This window comes from Lagopus muta, chromosome Z (genome assembly GCF_023343835.1).
Source record: "Lagopus muta isolate bLagMut1 chromosome Z, bLagMut1 primary, whole genome shotgun sequence".
NCBI classification, from domain to species: domain Eukaryota; kingdom Metazoa; phylum Chordata; class Aves; order Galliformes; family Phasianidae; genus Lagopus; species Lagopus muta.
This window is the reverse complement of record NC_064472.1, coordinates 9986954-10005198: the sequence shown is the minus strand read 5'-3', so window position 1 is coordinate 10005198 and position 18245 is coordinate 9986954. Positions and strand designations below refer to the sequence as shown.

Genomic DNA, 18245 nt, shown 5'->3' with positions numbered 1-18245 from the left:
TAGAGGTGATGGACTTCCCCAGCACGGCTCGCCCCCGCTGGGTTGGGAGCCAGGTGTTGGAGAGGTGACAGTGGCACCATCCAAGTTCCACCCATGGGTGCACATCGGCCCAGGGGAGTTTCTGGGAGGCTTTAAATAGAGCAGTTCCCCTTCCGCTCAACTCGAAACCTTGAGTACGGGGGGAAATAATTGGTCAATTGGCACTGCTGATACAAAAGCTATTTTTAATGTTACTAAAATCTGTGTCTTCTATAAACATCTAAAATCCCCAGAGCTCCTGTTATAAAGATTTGTGCCACAAGCACACTCACGGCAGGGTGCAGCCAGAGCCAGGAGATGCCCGGCACTCCTCTTTGGGATCTGGGGAAGCACAAGGCAGCCCAGAGAGCAGTGGCACTGGGGGGCTGCCCCCAAAAAGGGGAATGTGCGGAGCACCATGGCCGGTTGGGGCTTGTGGACGGAGCAGCAGCTGGTGCAAGGTCTCACCCACCTGCACCAGGCTGTGTGAGAGGAGGTGGAGGTGGGAGACGGTGTCGCTGGCGAGGCTCTCCAGCAGCGCCTGCTGCTGTCGCGACGTCTGCAGAATCTGCACCAGCAGCTGCTGCACACTCTGCAGCAGGCCGGCCACGCCACAGCCTGCAGTGGGAAGGGGGTCAGGGGCAGTCCAGCCTCACTGTGCATCCACAGGGATCTGTGGGCATGACCTACCTTGCAGGCTGGCGTCTGACACATCCTCACTGGCTGCTGTCTGCTCGCAGGGTCTGGGAGAGCCGGGGGCTGCAGTGGGCATTGACAGCACAATGTTCCCTTCTCCCGTCCCTAGGGATGTCTCAATGGGGAAACCTGCACCAGAGTTTGGCATGGGGGTCGCAGTGGGACTGTGTGGCCACTGAGTCCCCTGCTCAGCCCCAGCTGCCAGGGCTCAGACCCCTGCTCCAGCTTAGCACATAGTAGAGGGCACAAGTTCTTACCTGCCTTCTGCTCAGCACTTTCCTGCTTCAGGACAGTCTGGCTGCCTGCAGGGAGCAGATGCAAAGTGTCACCAAGGACTGTTTCTCCCTCCAGGATGCCTGAGCTCGGTGGCCAGGGGACGGTACTCACCCAGGATGGGAAGGAGAGGGATGCAGTGAGTGGTGTCTGCAATAAGAACTGCATCAGAGTCTGCTGGCAGGGTCGAGAGAGGGAACCAGGGCAGGGGAAGCCTTACTTGGGACAGATGTGGGGTCAGGCACTGCTCCAGTGATATGCTCCCCGCAGGCTGCAGAGAGAGAGCAGAGAGGAGACACAGGGTCTGTTGGGATCTGCTGGAAACAGCACCAGCCTGGGATCTGCCCTGCTGCACGGCCAGCCCGGCGTGCCCTAGCCACAGCTCCCCATCACCCTGTGGGGCCTCAAAGTGTCTCATGAGCTAGAAACAAAAGCAGGAGTCACTCACCCACCACTGCAATGCAGCCACCTCTGGGCTAGAAGGCAGCAACTGCGCAGCGGTGCATAGCCATGCTACGCAACAGATTAGGACTGGAAGTGAAGGAGAATCCCACATCCACTTGAAACTGCAGGGGGAATTTAGGGAGACAATGTAATTACCCAGTGCGGATGTTGGCTGGGCGCAGGGGTTCACTCCCCCCTGTTATTGGGGGCCTGGGGACAAAGCAGGCTGGGGCTCCTGTTTGGAGGAAGCTGTTTCACCCCGATGACTGCTGGCTCAGGGAACAGCAACTGCTGCTTCCACCTGCCCACACAAACCAGGCATGCAGCCTGCATCACCTCAGTGCCAATCCCTGTGAGCACCCTTCAGGCTGCATGCAGGTGGAGATGCTCCCAGCTCTGGCCCTCGCCCTCAGTCCTATATTCTCTGAAGTTCTGCATTTTTCCTGCAGCTAAAGGCAGGGGCTGCACATTCTGCAGTGCTGTACAGCTGCAAGAGCCTCCTGGGCTGCAGCAGGACCTCATCCCTGCCATCTGCATGAGCAGCCAGCAGTCCCAAGCCTGGGTCAGAGCTGGGGAACTCCCTGTGCCCCACATCCTCATGCTCTGGGGCCGTTCCCAAAACCTCTATCCATGCACATCCCTACCGACAAGTCCATCCTGGGAGCACCCCTAAGACCCCTCTTCCCATCATGCTGGCGCGGGCATGGGCTGGAGCCGTGGCCGTGCAGCCCGGTGTGATGGGGCAGAGTGGTACTTACAGCTCTCCGGCTCATCCTTCACATGCCACAGCAGCGGAGACAGCAGCATGCCCTGGGAATCTGCAGAGAGGAGCTTCAGCAAACAGGAATTGAGGGTTCCCACAGCCCAATAGCCCCACTCTAGGTACCTGGTGGCACTGGTGAGGATGGAGAGCAGGTGGCAGGGACCGATCTGCGCCTCCTGGGAGGCAGCTTCCCCAGGTCTGGAAGAAGAGAAAAAGCTCTAGCTCTACCCTGTCTGTGCCCCCACCCTTCCCACAGCCCCGGCACCCACCCAGCAGACGCCGCTCGCGGAAAACCGGTCGACCGGCAGCCTTCCAGATGCTCTTCATGGCTCGGTAGTGCGGAGGCAGACGGGGGGAGTGGAGTCCGGCTCTGCGTCGCGTCTCCCGCTCCGAGTGGAAAGCTTGCTTAAGTGCCTTCCACTTGGAGCGGCACTGGGCCACGCTACGGCTGTAGCCGGCCGCCGCCAGCCCGCGGGAGATCTGCTGCCACAGAGCCTCGTTGGGCCGAGAGGTGGAGGCCATCAGTAGGGCGGCCTCCCCCGAGCCCCCCACCAGCGCCAGCAGGCTGCCGACCTCCGCCTGCGTCCAGGCTCGCCCCCGGGGCATGGCGCGGGGGGAGGCCCCGGTCAGCGGGGGGCTGCACCGGGAGCCACGCTGGGGATGGGATCCACTGGGGACCACGCACCGAGGATGGCGGCGGGAGCCGCACCGGGAGCCGCACCTGGGTCCACCGGGAGCCACACTGGGAATTGCACCGGGAGCTGCCGGGAGACGCCGGGAGCAGCAAGGAGCATGTGCAGCCCCGGGAGGAGCCGCTGGGAAACGTAGTCCTGGCGCGGCGGGGCGTGCGCGTCCCTCGAGCATCCATCCCCCACTGATCTCCGCGCCGGCAGGGATCGGGGCTCCGGGGAGGAACTGGCAGAACCCTAATTCTAACCCTCACCCTAACCGTCAAACAGTAGCCCCAGCAGCTTCATCCAGCCCCGACCGCGCTGGGTAGCTCAGCCCCAGGGCACCGCGGGGATGCCCGTCGGGGCAGCCCTCAAGATGAGGGGGAGGGGAAGGAGCACCCCACCCCCCGGCTTTCCAGGGCAGAGACGCAGCTGCAGCCCCATGCAAAAGAGGTGGCAGAAACCATCTCTGCACACGCCCCCATCACCCTGCTGCTCGGGAGAGAGCCTCGTGTCCTGCCCTCAGAGGTTCCCCTCACTTCCCAGAGCAGGCAGAGCAGCCTTGAGAGTATTTCACACCTCCAGCCCTCTCAGTCGGCGCTGCGGGTGCGGGGTTCCTTTGTCCCACGGTGCCAGCCTGCACCCCCTGGGGCTGCCACCCAGCTGGTGTCTCCGGGGACTTCACCAGGAAGTGACACTTTCCATTTCGTGTCACACTCGGCTGCCACAGAGGGAGGCTGGGGAAAGGGGTTGCTGCTCCCCCCCATAGCTGTGGGGCGCACAGCGAGAGAGAGGGAAGGATGGAAGGGGATGTCATGTATGCTGAGCTGCGCCTGCCCCCTGCACCAGGTAAGGGCACACTGCTCTCCATCCTTCTTGCCAGAAGCACCCCAACCCTTCCCTACTGCTCTCCTCTCCTGCAGATCCTCTTGCCCCATTCCCACACTGCGAACAGCCTGCTGGTGGAGCCGGGGGGCTGCACGCTGCTGCAGCCTGCTGCGTGGCACAGTGCACGTAGGCACCTGCTCTGCTGCCTTCCCTGTGCCATGTTTTCATTTCATGTCAACATTCTGTCATCTTTTGGGGACAGAGCATGAGGGAGGCCCCTGCCTGCAGTGACCAGATATTAGGGTGTGATGGGGGGGTTCCCCATCGTTGTCACTCAGCCCCAAATGGCATTCCCTCTTTTAGCCCCTGTGCAGACGGCGCGGATGTCCTGGCACTGGACAGCCGTCGGCCTTGGAGCCCTGTCCCTGCTGCTCCTACTGGCACAGATCATCCTCGTTGGATTGAGCTTCCACTGTGAGTGCCTCTGTGTCCCCCTCTCTGTCCAGGGGCTTGGAGTCGTGGTTGGTACCACGGTTCTGTGTGCACCTCCTGCTTGCTCTGTGTGTCTTCCTGCATGGGACAGAGGGAGCTGCAGGTCTGTGGGCTTTGGGGCAAAAAGTAAAAATGAAGGTAAACCATCTTCATTTGCTGGAGAGAAAGGCAGGAGGGTATGGGACAATGTGGGCTTGGGGATGACACCAGGACATCTTGCTCTGTCACCTGGTGGTGGTGTGAAGACAGGATGAGATGCTGAAACCAAAAGGCAGAAACACTTTCTCCAAAAGCCAGCTGTGTGACCCGTTTCCAGCTCCAGCAATGTTGACCAGCTTGGAAGGCATGTCAACAAAAATTGGAGATGCTACTGTGCTCTCTCCTCTTTTGCAGATTTAGCCCGACAGGCGAGCTGCTGCCATGGTCCCCAGTGCATGGAGAACCTCAACTCTGGGCTACAGGCTTTGCAAGGTAGGAGAAAGGCGAGTTTGCGGTCCTCTCTGCAGGGTTGGTGGCACCCTGTCTGTCTTCTGGCACTTCAGTGCCACCCACCACAGGCTGTGTTTGTACACAGGGAGCTGCCAGTTCTGCCCAGTTGGCTGGCTGTGGCATGCAGGGCACTGCTATTACTTCTCCTCGGCCAAAAGGAGCTGGGAGCAGAGCAAGGAGGACTGCTGCTCTAGGGGAGCACAGCTGGCCATCATCCAAGCCAACAGCACACTGGTGAGTACCCGGTTGGCTGCTCCAACCTCACCATGGTCATTGGATGGCATCAGTGTCTCCCAGTGATCTTCCAGTGCCTAAAATCCAGCTGGGATCTGGATGCTGTGCCAGAGCCAAGTGGCTGCAGCCAGGTGTCCCTTAGGAACTCATGCCTATCTCCTCCTGTGCAGGCTTTCCTGACACACGTGTCCCATATGGATGTCTTCCATGTGGGCCTGAAGTGGAGCCTTTCTGGGTTTGAATGGAAATGGCTGGATGGCACTGTGCTGAAGAGGTGAGTGCTGCAAGAGGTTGGAGAGGTAATGGAGGGGACAGCCAGCCTGCAGGCAGGGATGTGCTCCCTGGCTCAGCCCCCTGCCTCTCATTCTTCCTATCTCTTCCCACTCCCTCCAAACAGGCTCTTCCGAATCCAACGCTCCACCAGCTCCTTCCTGGCCTGTGGCAGAGTGTCGGGATCAGGGCTGTCTGGTGGTGACTGTAGGGAAGCCCATGGCTGGGTATGCGAGAAAAGTGCAGTCAACCTGCAGTGGCTGCAGTCCTCACCACCTGCTTTCCTCTGGGGAAACACCACCTATACTTGTGCAGGGCCCTGATGACCATGGGGACAGCCAGTGCCCAGCACCCACCCCTGCCTGCCACGTAGCCAGGGCACTGACTCTGTATTCACAGCTGTTCATCCCTCTCCTTTGTTTATTGCACGTTGCTAATAAACTTTGACACTCACACTCTGGATGGCGTTGGGGTTTAGGGTTGGGATTCAGAGCTAGCATGGGTCCAAATGTCCCCATGCCTGGTGGGAGGTGGAACAGGTCCTGTGTGGACTGGGGCAGATGCTCTTACGTCCATCCTCCCCATGTGGGAGCTGACAAGCAGCTCAGCAAGGGCGTTCCTGGGTGCTCCCCACGCTGGCTGCTACCCGAACATGGAACTGGTGATGCAATGGGGAAGAGAACATGGGGGAAAGCAAGGTCCCTCTGTGGCCAAGGCTATGGGGCTCCTGGTGCCGCACAATGGTGGTGTGGTTTAACTCCACAGGCAACTCAGCAACTCACAATGCTTTGCTCACTCCCACCCTCCAGAGGGAAAACAGTCTGACCTCCCTTCCAGTCTGAGCCATTCTCTTTTCTATGATTCTATGATGTGATGCTGAACAAGGCAGAGAGTGCTGTGCAGGAACAGAGCAGTGCTTTTGCCCTCCACACAGGATCAGCATTGGAAAGGAAACCACATTTTGCAAATCAGTCAATTACTTCTGCTTTCCTGTAAATCAAGAACTTTCCCCACCCTACACATGATCATAAGTTACCATCTGACTGAAGTGAGTAGAAGTCAAAGTTGCTGGCCTGTTCCTGTCTGGGGCACAGCCACCAGCAGCCCCATGGCCCAGAGCGTGCTCTACGCCGACCTGAGATTCGCCAAGGGGCCAGGGGGCCATGGCACAACCAGCCAGGTGCTGGAGGCAGGTAAGAGTCATGGGGACCTCACACCTCCCCACATGGCCAGCATCATCACCCATCGCTGCCCGCCCTTCCTCCCACAGCCAGCATGGACGACACAGACAGCCCCTATGAGAACGTTGTTCCGGGATCAGCACCTGTGGGGACAGCAGGGGAAGGGACCCAGCACAGCCCAGGCAAGTGTCCGGAGGGGGACAGGGATGGGGATGGGGATGGGGACAGGGGCCCCGCTGCCCCCAGCAGCATGGGTGACTCGTGGCTGCTGGTGTGTCTTGCAGGGCACTGGTCCCGGCGGTGCTGTGTCCCTGCAGGGCTTCTGGCAGTCAGCCTGCTGCTGTTGGTGGCCCTGGTGACCCTGGGGACCTGCTGTGAGTGTGGACGGCATGGCTGGGGAGGGAGTGGTGAGGCAGGATGGGGGCCAGAAGGAGCTCAGGGCTGGGGTGGTGCAGCTTCTCAGTGGGCTGCCCCATGCTGCCTGCACTGCATGTGCTGCCTGCACCTTGCAGTACTGCCTGCACTGGGAGTGCTGGCTGCATCTTGCAGTACTGCCTGCATCTTCCAGTACTGCCTGCATCTTGCAGTACTGCCTGGACTGAGTGCTGCCTGCATCTTGCAGTACTGCCTGCACTGTATGTGCTGCCTGTATTAGCCTCCCATGGATTACTATTACTTCCTATTGCTTCCCAGTACCTCCCACTGTCTCCCATCACTTTTTGTTGCATTCCATTCATTCCCATTGCCTCTCACTTCTTTCTTCTACCTCCATTTTCCTCCCTCTTATCTCCTATTAATTTCCATTGCCTTCCATTGGTTGCCATAACTTTTCAGTTGCCTCCTATTTCTCCCCACAGACTCCCATTGACTTTGCTTTCCCATAGACTTCTCACTGTTTCCCATTGCATATCGTTACCTTCCACTGGTTTCCATTGCTTCCCATTGCTTGCCAATTGCTAAATCAGTATCCTCTACCTTTCAGCTCTCTTCTGTGTCCTTTCTACTGCCTCTTATTGGCTCCCATTTTTTCCTATTGCCTCCCATTGCCTTCCATTGCCTTCCCATTACTTCTCACTTCTTTCCATTTAAGTCCTTTGTTCTCTGTTGCTTACCATTCCCCTCCACTTCACTTCCCATTACCTACTCACTGCCTTCTATTGATTTCCACCATCTTTCATTATTTCCATCACCTCCCATTGCCTTCTTGTTTTCTTCCTCGTGTCTCCCAATGTGTGTTGCCTTATGTTAACCACTGTTGGCTGCTCCCTGCCTTCCATTGCTCCATGTTGATTCCCACCACATTCTCATTGACTTTCTCCCACTCTCTCCCACTGCCTTCCTCCACCTCTCATTTATTCTCATTGAATCCTAGTGCATTACCATTGACATACTACTCTTTTCTACTGCCTTACTTTTGTCAATCATTGATTTCTACTGCCACCCATTGCTTTCTAGTTGACTTCCCCTTGCTTCCCACTGCCTTCCCATTACATGCCATCAATTCTCATGACTGTCCAAATGAATTCCCTTTGCCTCCATCCCCCTTGACTCGCCTGTATTGCCCTGCCTGCCCCACTCCCGGCCATGACCCACACCCCCTACTCAGGCTGCCCCATCCCCATGCTCCAGCTCACTTTGTCCCATCCACAGACTGGCAGGTGAACCACCAGCTGCAGAACGTATCCAGGGAGCAGGCCACTGAGCGCGGCCACTTCTCACAGGAGGCACAGGTGTGGAAGCAGAGCCTGAGGCAGACACAGCAGGAGCTGGCATGGGTGCAAGAGGAGCTGCAGCAAGCATGGCAGGCGGCCCACCGCAGTCAGCAGGAGCTGGCCAGGCAGGATGTCGAGCTGGTGCGTGTCTCAGGGGCCCTGAATGCAACCCAGAAGGAGCTACAGGACGTGCAGGGGAAGCTCAGTGCCATCGAGCAAGCAGCGAGCAGCCTGCGTGTCTGCCTGAATGCAGGTATGGGCACAGTGCAGTGGGGAGGGGGCAGTGCCTGAGGGGTGCGGGGCCCACGTCTGCAGGCGGCCAGCAGCTGAGCTGTGCTGCTGTCTCCAGACTGCTGCCCCTCGGGCTGGCTGCTCTACCGTGGCAAGTGTCTCTTCATCTCGGTGGTGAGGAAGAGCTGGTGGGACAGCCATAGGGATTGTGTGAAGAAGTCTTCCCATCTGCTGATCCAAGACGAATGGGAGTTGTGGATGCTGCCGGTAAGTAGGGGGGCTGCAGCTCCACAGCAGGATGCCCCCCAGGCTGTCCCAGCACTCCTGACTACCAGGCACGGTGGAGGCACTCAATGTGTTCTTTCCTCACAGGATTTTCTCCAAGCAAACAGTGCCAGGTACTGGATCAGGAGAAAAGAGTTTCACCGTGCAAAGAGGTTAGTTGTGTATGAGACTGCAAGCTGTTTTGCATGTATATCTAGCAGTCCCTGGCCCAATCTTTGGAAGTGCAGGTTACCCTATTTCCCATACCCCTGATGTGTCTTTTCAACTCATGAGCTCCTCCTTAGAGTGGTGCTCCAAACAGCTATAGTCAGAGCCCACTCATAGGGCACGGCACCACACTCCCCAGGTAGCGATGCTCAGATTCAGCATCATATCCTGGTGTATGGTTCAGTGCCATCCATAAGCTTGTCCACTTGGTGGTAGGATGGACTTGGTCAGAGAAAACCACTATCGGGAAGGAGACTCTTCTTTCACTGTGTCCTCAGTGCAGGAACTTGAGGTTGTGTGCAGGCGGTGTATGCTGTCCCTGCTTCTCTGACATGTGTCCTGTCTCCTAGGTATGATTACAGTGAAGATTGTGCACTGTTAGTAGCTGGGAAAATGCAGAGCTTATCATGCTGGATGTTTTACCCATGGATCTGTGAGCAGCCCCCAAAGCTGAGCAGCGTGACCGAGAGCCTCACTCCTCTCCTGACTGAGGACTGACCCTGCTGCCAGCCCCTCCATATTACAGGCCTGGGGGACAGCAGCTGGGCTGCCCATGGAAATATCCCAGTGCTGTATATGCATTCTCTCCAACATGTGGCAAAGCACGGAGAAAATGTTCTGGAGAACTGCCTGTATTTTAAAGCAAGGCTTATGAAAAATAGACCTCATTCCCCTCTCTCACATGCATGCGGACACTTTTACCAACATTTTCCTGCTCCTTGATCTGCACACATGTCCCCTTGTCCCATAGCCAGTCTTTCATGGTGATATCATATTGGATTTGTGGGGTATTCAGGTTGGATACAAGAAAAAATTTCTTCTCCACAGGAATTGTGATGCACCTGCACAGACTGCCCAGGAAGCTGGTGGATTCACGGTCTCTGTGGGCAGCCAAGAACCATGGAGATGTGGCAGTGAGGAACATGGTCAGTGGGGGTGGTTTGGGGTGAAGTGAAGGCAGATTAGGAACACCACCAATGGGGCCATCATAGCCATCTTCAAAATGTGTAAGAGGTGATTTATTGACTGCCTTGCAGAGGTTGTGAGCAGAGCTCAGTATGGCATGGCTGAGAGCCATGACCAGAGGGCAGAGCACTGCGAGCATGTCATCAAGATCCAGGAACGAAATCACCAACCCAAGAGACAGGTTGAAAAGCCAACTACTCGTGTTCTGTGTTAATATGGGGTTCTTTCAAGGATGTCTTTGGTGGTATTGAGGTACCACAGGAAAGTGTTACCCAGAAAGTCATGTGTTACATAAGCCAGGTCCATATATGGCCAGGAACTTATTTACGAAGAATGTGGCTGCTGAGTGAGTTTCTAATCAGCATTTTTACCTTGTTAGGGCACCTATCAACTCTAGCAGGGTACAGTGTATCTCCTCAAGGCTTGTATGATGTTGAGACTCTGCTTTGAGGCTCCAGCTGCCAGGAACAAACCAACCTTCCCTAAACAGAATGTCAGGTTGTGAAGAGTTTGAATTAACTGCTGAAGGCCCTGAATTTATTGTCAAGTATCAAGGATGGGCGTGAGTGTGAGAAACAGACAGGCAAGTTGTAAAACACTCTCTTTCCCCATCTACCTCCCCAGACCATGTCAAGCCACAAGCACGGTGCCATGCACAACCGGAAGGCTGTCTTCCTTTTGTATCCATAGCTTCTGTCTCCAAGTCCTGCGATGGAGGAGTGCCAGAGTCACTCTTCAGCAAGCAGAGAAAAGATGCTCTCTGATACACCGCTCATATTTGGGGCTTGCTCACAGATCCATGCATAATCCTCTCTGCAGTTTTTCTGGTCTATCATCCCATAGGCTGTTGCTACACAGTAAGTAAGCTCTCCCCTAGAATTGAAGAAGCAGGTGAGAGGTTACAGGGTGACATATTTGGTGATGTCCCCAGCCTGCTGTCTGCCACCAGGTCCTTTCAGCAAAGCAGAAGAGCCAGAGTTGTTCCCACCAGAACATCCTTCCTTGGTCAGGGACAGAGCCAGGCAGGGTTTGGTACATCTAACCCTGGCTGGCCAAGAGGGACATTACTGACTTACATGTTATGTGGCTTCTTATTCAGCTTCTGAATATCTGATGGCCAGTATCTTCCTCCAATCCAGTACCTGGCACCACCTGTTTGCAAAAACTGCTGTGGGAAGAGAATCTGTCAAGCCCAATGTTCAGTGGCCAGGAGCACTGGGACCACCTGTGTTCCCAGCAGCCCGTATGCCAGGGCAGTGGCAGCAGGCAATAGGGGGCATCCTGCTGTGGAGCTGCAGCCCCCCTACTTACCGGCAGCATCCACGACTCCCATTCATCTTGGATCAGCAGATGGGAAGACTTCTTCACACAATCCCTATGGCTGTCCCACCAGTTCTTCTTCACCGCCGAGATGAAGAGACACTTGCCACGGTAGAGCAGCCAGCCCGAGGGGCAGCAGTCTGGAGACAGCAGCACAGCTCAGCTGCTGGCCGCCTGCAGACGTGGGCCCCGCACCCCTCAGGCACTGCCCCCTCCCCACTGCACTGTGCCCATACCTGCATTCAGGCAGACACGCAGGCTGCTCGCTGCTTGCTCGATGGCACTGAGCTTCCCCTGCACGTCCTGTAGCTCCTTCTGGGTTGCATTCAGGGCCCCTGAGACACGCACCAGCTCGACATCCTGCCTGGCCAGCTCCTGCTGACTGCGGTGGGCCGCCTGCCATGCTTGCTGCAGCTCCTCTTGCACCCATGCCAGCTCCTGCTGTGTCTGCCTCAGGCTCTGCTTCCACACCTGTGCCTCCTGTGAGAAGTGGCCGCGCTCAGTGGCCTGCTCCCTGGATACGTTCTGCAGCTGGTGGTTCACCTGCCAGTCTGTGGATGGGACAAAGTGAGCTGGAGCATGGGGATGGGGCAGCCTGAGTAGGGGGTGTGGGTCATGGCCGGGAGTGGGGCAGGCAGGGCAATACAGGCGAGTCAAGGGGGATGGAGGCAAAGGGAATTCATTTGGACAGTGCTGGGATTCAATGGGAATTGATGGCATGTAATGTGAGTGTAGTAGGAGGCTATGGGAAGTTAATGGGAAAGCACTGGAATTCAGAGGGAATTAATAGGGGGAATGGAAGGTAGTGGAAGTCAATGGAAATGCAATGGGAAACAACAAGAGCAAATAAAAGGCAAGGAGTAGCCAAAGGATGTAATGTAAGGGACTGGGAAGACAACTAGAAGGCAGTGGCAGGAGATGGAAACTAGTGGAGGAAAATGGGAAGGTAGTGGGAGGCAAGTGGAAGTGGCAATTAGTGAAAGGTAAGAGAAATTAACAGGAGGTGAGTGGAAGGAAAAGGGAAGTAAAACAAGGCAGTAGAAGGCTATGCAAATGAACAGGATGTAACAGAAAGTGATGGGAGACAATGAGAAGGTGATCAGAGATATTGGGAAACAATGGGAAACAGTGGTAATCCATGGGAAGCTGCACAGGCAACACATACAGTGCAGGCAGTGCAGAAAGTGCAGGTGGCACAGGCAGTGAAATGAATACACGCAGTGCAGGCGGCACTCACAGTGCAGGCAGTACTGCAAGATGCAGGCAGTACTGCAAGATGCAGGCAGTACTGGAAGATGCAGGCAGTACTGCAAGATGCAGGCAGCACTACAAGATGCAGGCAGCACTACAAGATGCAGGCAGTACTGCAAGATGCAGGCAGTACTGGAAGATGCAGGCAGTACTGCAAGATGCAGGCAGCACTACAAGATGCAGGCAGCACTACAAGATGCAGGCAGTACTGCAAGATGCAGGCAGCACTCCCAGTGCAGGCAGTACTGCAAGATGCAGGCAGCACTCCCAGTGCAGGCAGTACTGCAAGATGCAGGCAGTACTGGAAGATGCAGGCAGTACTGCAAGATGCAGCCAGCACTCCCAGTGCAGGCAGTACTGCAAGGTGCAGGCAGCACATGCAGTGCAGGCAGCATGGGGCAGCCCAGTGAGAAGCTGCACCACCCCAGCCCTGAGCTCCTTCTGGCCCCCATCCTGCCTCACCACTCCCTCCCCAGCCATGCCCTCCACACTCACAGCAGGTCCCCAGGGTCACCAGGGCCACCAACAGCAGCAGGCTGACTGCCAGAAGCCCCACAGGGACACAGCACCGCCGGGACCAGTGCCCTGCAAGACACACCAGCAGCCACAAGTCACCCACGCTGCTGGGGGCAGCGGGGCCCCTGTCCCCATCCCCATCCCCATCCCTGTCCCCCTCCGGACACTTGCCTGGGCTGTGCTGGGTCCCTTCCCCTGCTGTCCCCACAGGTGCTGATCCCGGAACAACGTTCTCATAGGGGCTGTCTGTGTCGTCCATGCTGGCTGTGGGAGGAAGGGCGGGCAGCGATGGGTGATGATGCTGGCCATGTGGGGAGGTGTGAGGTCCCCATGACTCTTACCTGCCTCCAGCACCTGGCTGGTTGTGCCGTGGCCCCCTGGCCCCTTGGCGAATCTCAGGTCGGCGTAGAGCACGCTCTGGGCCATGGGGCTGCTGGTGGTTCTGTTCTGTGCTGTCCCTGCTGCAGCCACCTGTTGCAGGGTGCAAAGGAGAAGTGAGGTGGTGTTTGCAGAAAGCTGACACTGTGTGGCTGTGGAGGAAACAACGAGTCACAGGGACCTGTACCCTGTCATTGGCCCTGCAATGCCAGAACTTCCCCTCCCACACCGGAGAACTGTCACGGTCCCCTGGATTTGTTGTCATTTTGAGCCAAGCCATGAAGTGCAGCAGGGTGAGGGCAGAGACTCACTTCTTGAGTTGGAGTGAGGGTGAGAAAAGGTTTACTGCACAGGGCTGATCCTGCCCCATGTGGACATGGTCCCTTGCTGGGCTCTGTGGTAGGATCCGATAACTGTAATGAGTGGAAGCATTTTTCTTTCTATCCTTAAAAGGGATTTCCACACTGCACATAGAATTTGCTCATCTCATGACATCCAGGGACTCCCCAGGAAGAGTAGTGCTGGTGGCTCTCGTTGTCCTGTTCCGACCAGCATTTCTCTCCATCTACTGCTGGACACCACTCTCCTCTCTGCCAACAATGTGAGCAGGACATTTGGCCCAGGTCCTGAAGGGTCGTAATAAGTAGTCCCATTGCTGTCCCTTTAGAATCATAGGAATCATCTAGCCAAATGCTAATCCATCCCCACTGTGCTCACTGACCATGTCCTTCAGTACAACATCTCCACATTTCTTGGACCTTCACCCCTCTGGGAAACCTCACTACCCCCCCTGTGAATACATTTTTCCTGATATCCAATCTGACCCTCCTCCGTGCACCCCATCCCACCACTCTCATGGTGGCAGGCAGGAGAGTGGGACAGGTGGCACTTGTCCTTGGAAAATGTCACTCAGGTCCCCAGCCATCACTATGTCCTCCCTGGGCACGGGTCACCCCATGCCCAGCAGGATGTGCTCCATCTTCATGGCGATGGGGTGGGAGCTAACGAAACTTCGTCTTTGCACATTGTGGTGGGAGGAGATCCATATTCCCTGATGCACGAAGGGAAAATGCACACCATGAGCACCTTCAGTCCCCCGTGGAGCATTCCTGGCACTCCTGTGCACAGCTCTGCTGTGGTCCTTCCCAGCCTTCGGGTGCAGCCCTGCTGTGTCTGTACTCACACCCTGGGCTGCCCGATACTGTCATGTATGTGCCCAGGGGACTGTGAGCTCTCGGAGTGTGGGAGGGGATGTGCTGGTGGTGCTGGGCCAATGGCAGGGTGCTGGTCTGCACGGCTGTGCCTCGCTGGTCCCATCTGCTGTGGTTCAGAGCCAAGTTCTGCTTCTGTAAGAGCTGGCCTCACTTCTCTTTTGTACACCAAGCCAGGGTGCAAAGACCACCCCAGAGAGTTGGGTGGAAGACAGCAGGACTCAGGGCTTGTCTGCATGGCCCAGGGAGTGCTCTACACTGACCTGAGGTTTGCCAAAGGGCCAAGGGGCCGTGGCACAGCCAGCCAGCCACTGGAAGCAGGTGAGAACCATGGGATCCTCACATCTCCCCATATAGCCAACATCATCACCTCATTGCTGTCTGACCTTCCTCCTACAGCCCTTGGTATGGATGAGGCTGAGAGTCCCCACGAGAACATCACACCAGAGCTGATGCCTGTGGGGACAGCAGGGGAAGGGGCCTGGCACAGTCCAGGTAAGTGCCTGGTTGGGATGGGGATGTGGGAGGTCATGATGTGGGCAGAGCATGTTGCTTCAGGGCACTTCCCATTCTCTCCTTGGAGAGAGGAAGAGCCCACACTGTGCCACCACGTTGCCACCATGCTGTCTGGGGCTGCCCAAGAAGTGACAGAGGGTGACGGATGGCCACTTGGTGTCTTGCAGGGTGCTGTTCCAGCCGGCGCTGTGTCCCTGTGGGGCTGGTGGCTGTCAGTCTACTGCTGCTGGTGGCCGCCATGGTGCTAGGGGCCTGCTGTGAGTGGGGACAGGTGGCATTGGGATATGGGGACGAGAGAGTGGTGAGGTAGGGGTGGGTGCCACAGACTATGCTCAAGAGCATGGAAATAGGTTTGTCTGTCCCAGTTGCTCCAAGCTGCAACTTGTCCCTCGCGCATCATGGGTATTTCCATTGGCTGCCATCAACCATACTCCTCGCTAGACTCCTCTTTCCTGCTCTCCTGCCCTGATCCTGCCCCAGCCTGCTCTGCTCCTACTCCAGCCCACCCTGCCAGATCCTGCCCAACTCAGTCCACATACTTCCCAGTCCTCCCCATCCATTCCCACTCTGCGGTCACCCACTGCTCTGCTTGCCCCATGCCGAGCCCTTTGCCTCCCACCCAGGCTGCCCCATCCCCATGTCCCAGCTCACCCTCCCTGTCCCCAGACTGGCAGGTGACTCGCCAGCTACAGGACACATCCCTGGAGCAGGTGGCCGAGCGCGGCCGCTTCTCACAGGAGGTGCGGATGCGGGACCAGAGCCTGGAGCAGATGCGACAGGAGCTGGCACAAGTGCGAGAGGAGCTGCAGCAAGCATGGCAACAGGGCAACAATAGCCAGCAGGAGCTGGGCAGGTGGGAGGCCGAGCTGGCGTATGTCTCAGGGACCCTGGCTGCAACCCAGAAGGAGCTGAACAGCGTGCAGGGAAGGCTGAATGCTAGTGAGAGCACCGTGACCCTGCTGCGCTCCTGCACGGCTATAGGTATGGCCATAGCCCCAGCATGCCTGTAGTATTGAAATGTGGATGGTGGCTTTTCGGCCATGGGGTGGAGATGGGATGATCGAAAGGCTGAAGCTCTGCAGGAGATGGGGTTCTGCAGACGCCAGTGAGTGCCTGAGCTGATCTGTGCCCCTGTCTCTAGACTGCTGCCCCTCAGGCTGGCTGCTGTACCGGGGAAAGTGCCTCTTCATCTCAACGGACAAGAAGACGTGGGATGACAGCAGGGCAGAGTGCGAGGAGCAATACTCTCAGCTCCTGATCACCAAATCCTGGAGTCGCTGGACTGTGCCGGTAGGGAGTGAGAGCTGAGTGCCAGGGCATTGCAAAGCTGGGGGCATGCAACAACAAGGGGGCAGCACAAGAAAGATGTGGAACTCTCGGAGTGTGTCCAGAGGAGGGCCACTAAGATGATCAGAGGGCTGGAGCACCTCTCGTATGGAGAAAGGCTGAGAGAACTGGGCTTGTTCAGCTTGGAGAAAAGAAGGCTCCAGGGAGACCTTGTTGTGGCCGTACAATATTTAAAAGGAGAGTATAAACAGGAGGAGAAACGGCTGTTTACAAGGGTGGATAGTGATAAGACAAGGAAGAATGGTTTTAAACTAAGACAGGAGGTTTAGGTTGGATATTAGGAGGAAGTTCTTCACTCAGAGGGTGGTGGTGCACTGGAACAGGTTGCCCAAGGAGGCTGTGGGTGCCCCATCCCTGCAGGCATTCAAGGCCAGGCTGGATGTGGCTCTGGGCAGCCTGGTCTTGTGGTTGGTGACCCTGCACACAGCAGGGGGGTTGAAACTTGATGGTTGTTGTGGTCCATTTCAACCCAGGCCATTCTATGATTCTCTGAGTCTATAATTCTATGATTCTATGATTCCTGGAGCTGGTGTGGGGCTGGGATTGCTCGAGTTCTGCGGGAAGATAAAGGCTCTGCAGCCTCTAAATCCCATGGAAGTGTCAAAAGGCCCTTTTGCCCCTTCTCCAGAGCTTCCTGAAGAATGCAGACATCGCGTACTGGATCGGGCTGCAGAAGAGCAAGTACCCCTGGTACGAATATGACTGGCTGGAGGAAGAGCCAGACGGTGAAGGGCTGTCAGACGCCTGGTTCTGGGTGGACGGCTCGCTTTATGAGAGGTACCCCGTGCTCACATCCCCCCTCCTCTGGTGAGGCTTGATGAAACACTTTACATCCCTTCAGTAGCCAATGTGTGAGTGCTGGGCTGAGACGCTCAGAGCCCATGCAACGGGAAAGCTGAACCTTGTGCCCATAGGATGTGGAGAGAAGGGACGAAGGAACCCGCACATTTTAGTGGGGTCTAAGCAAAATGGTTGAGCCCCGTCCCTATCTCCCACACACCACCGTCGTCCTCCTGGAGGGGAAATAATCGCTCCCTCCCCATCACGTGTGCCACCAGCCTGGCTCACATCTGCTTCCTCTTGTGGTGTCTGAAACTAGTGAGGAGGAACAGCCCCGTCTGCTGAGCCCCTGCCTGCCCTTGCACTCTGAGCACACCGGGAGCACCTCCGGGGCGAGATGCTGCCGGTGTGGGGCAGCCCCACAGGTGCTCCTGCTATGTCTCCATGCAGACCTTGGCAGCCGAAGTCCAACGGGTCATGTGCCGTCATCAGCCGTGGGAACATCAAACCGGCGCAGTGTGAGGGGCCAGACGACGTGCACCTCTGGATCTGCGAGAAGGCAGCAGGGCCCAGCTCCCCGTTCATGTGACGAGAGCAGTGACACGGCCGGCTCACCCCATGGTGCGCAAGGAAGGCAGCAAAGGTGAAAGATGGGGAAAACCCCGTCCCAGCCCCACTCAGCACATCCTTCCCTTTCAGCGCCCGCATCCTCTCTGCTTCAGCTTTCACGCAGCACATGAGCCCAAGGATGGAGCTACCGCTGGAGTTGGCATTTGGGTGTTATTACTGATTAGAGTAGAGCAGTGACCTTTAGGATGGCACCGTGTGGCCATGCACTTCCAAAGCAGCATCCTGCGCCAGACATTTTGCAAGACAAATCATTGGGAATTTAAATAGCTGCCACGCACGTGCAGAATAGCCCCGGTTTATGTTCAGCCTGGCGAGAGCAGAGGAAGTTGTGTTCTATTACGGGGTTGCGCGTTCCATATTTAGTTGATTAATTGGTATGTAAATCTCTTTGCTTGAAGAGCACAAGGCTGTTAAAGGCATTTTAGAGGTGCACGTGTTGCTCCACGTTGTCCGCTGGCTGACCCCATATTGTAGCAAATAAACAGACAAAGCTTGTCTGCTGCTTGCTTTCTTCTTTACTGCTAAGACAAAGACTC

General features: G+C 56.6%; 5 protein-coding genes across 10 annotated transcripts; 3 read left to right on the top strand and 2 right to left on the bottom strand.

Annotated features, from left to right (window-relative positions):
• Positions 1–223: 223 nt before the first annotated feature.
• On the bottom strand, positions 224–3087 carry LOC125686741 (uncharacterized). Its single transcript, XM_048931142.1, is given in 9 exon segments — positions 224–636; positions 709–843; positions 972–1016; positions 1102–1137; positions 1208–1258; positions 2190–2249; positions 2318–2392; positions 2464–2830; positions 2832–3087. Coding segments are annotated over 9 exon segments (1329 nt in total). The 5' UTR covers positions 3063–3087; the 3' UTR covers positions 224–307.
• Positions 3088–3390: 303 nt separating this feature from the next.
• Positions 3391–5959, top strand: LOC125686742 (killer cell lectin-like receptor subfamily G member 1). 2 transcript variants are annotated; one of them, XM_048931143.1, is made up of 6 exons: positions 3391–3714; positions 4057–4167; positions 4579–4656; positions 4760–4908; positions 5079–5182; positions 5306–5959. In XM_048931143.1, the coding sequence occupies exons 1-6, from the start codon at positions 3666–3668 to the stop codon at positions 5499–5501; spliced, it is 687 nt and encodes a 228-aa protein (XP_048787100.1). In that variant the 5' UTR covers positions 3391–3665; the 3' UTR covers positions 5502–5959. The 2 variants fall into 2 exon arrangements, with proteins under 2 accessions (XP_048787100.1, XP_048787101.1); XM_048931144.1 differs by lacking the exon at positions 4057–4167 and having other exon boundaries at positions 3606–3714.
• Positions 5960–6128: 169 nt separating this feature from the next.
• On the top strand, positions 6129–10177 carry LOC125687173 (B-cell differentiation antigen CD72-like). Of its 3 annotated transcripts, XM_048932042.1 has the most exons (8): positions 6129–6371; positions 6449–6541; positions 6644–6733; positions 8010–8324; positions 8421–8569; positions 8675–8739; positions 9623–9720; positions 9832–10177. In XM_048932042.1, the coding sequence occupies exons 1-8, from the start codon at positions 6200–6202 to the stop codon at positions 9972–9974; spliced, it is 1125 nt and encodes a 374-aa protein (XP_048787999.1). In that variant the 5' UTR covers positions 6129–6199; the 3' UTR covers positions 9975–10177. The 3 variants fall into 3 exon arrangements, with proteins under 3 accessions (XP_048787999.1, XP_048788000.1, XP_048788001.1); XM_048932043.1 differs by lacking the exon at positions 6644–6733; XM_048932044.1 differs by lacking the exons at positions 9623–9720; positions 9832–10177 and adding an exon at positions 9145–9616.
• Positions 10178–10269: 92 nt separating this feature from the next.
• LOC125687174 (B-cell differentiation antigen CD72-like) lies at positions 10270–13410 on the bottom strand. Of its 3 annotated transcripts, none has more exons than XM_048932046.1 (7): positions 13189–13407; positions 13019–13111; positions 12827–12916; positions 11317–11631; positions 11072–11220; positions 10837–10925; positions 10270–10633 (listed from the first exon to the last, which is right to left on the bottom strand). In XM_048932046.1, exons 1-7 carry the CDS (start codon positions 13271–13273, stop codon positions 10489–10491), a joined length of 966 nt encoding a protein of 321 aa, XP_048788003.1. In that variant the 5' UTR covers positions 13274–13407; the 3' UTR covers positions 10270–10488. The 3 variants fall into 3 exon arrangements, with proteins under 3 accessions (XP_048788003.1, XP_048788002.1, XP_048788004.1); XM_048932045.1 differs by having other exon boundaries at positions 10837–10928; positions 13189–13402; XM_048932047.1 differs by lacking the exon at positions 12827–12916 and having other exon boundaries at positions 10837–10928; positions 13189–13410.
• A 1155-nt stretch (positions 13411–14565) lies between these two features.
• LOC125687056 (B-cell differentiation antigen CD72-like) lies at positions 14566–18204 on the top strand. The gene is made up of 8 exons (XM_048931809.1): positions 14566–14757; positions 14836–14931; positions 15120–15209; positions 15619–15933; positions 16094–16242; positions 16928–17076; positions 17530–17700; positions 17779–18204. The coding sequence occupies exons 1-7, from the start codon at positions 14673–14675 to the stop codon at positions 17666–17668; spliced, it is 1023 nt and encodes a 340-aa protein (XP_048787766.1). The 5' UTR covers positions 14566–14672; the 3' UTR covers positions 17669–17700; positions 17779–18204.
• Positions 18205–18245: the final 41 nt, after the last annotated feature.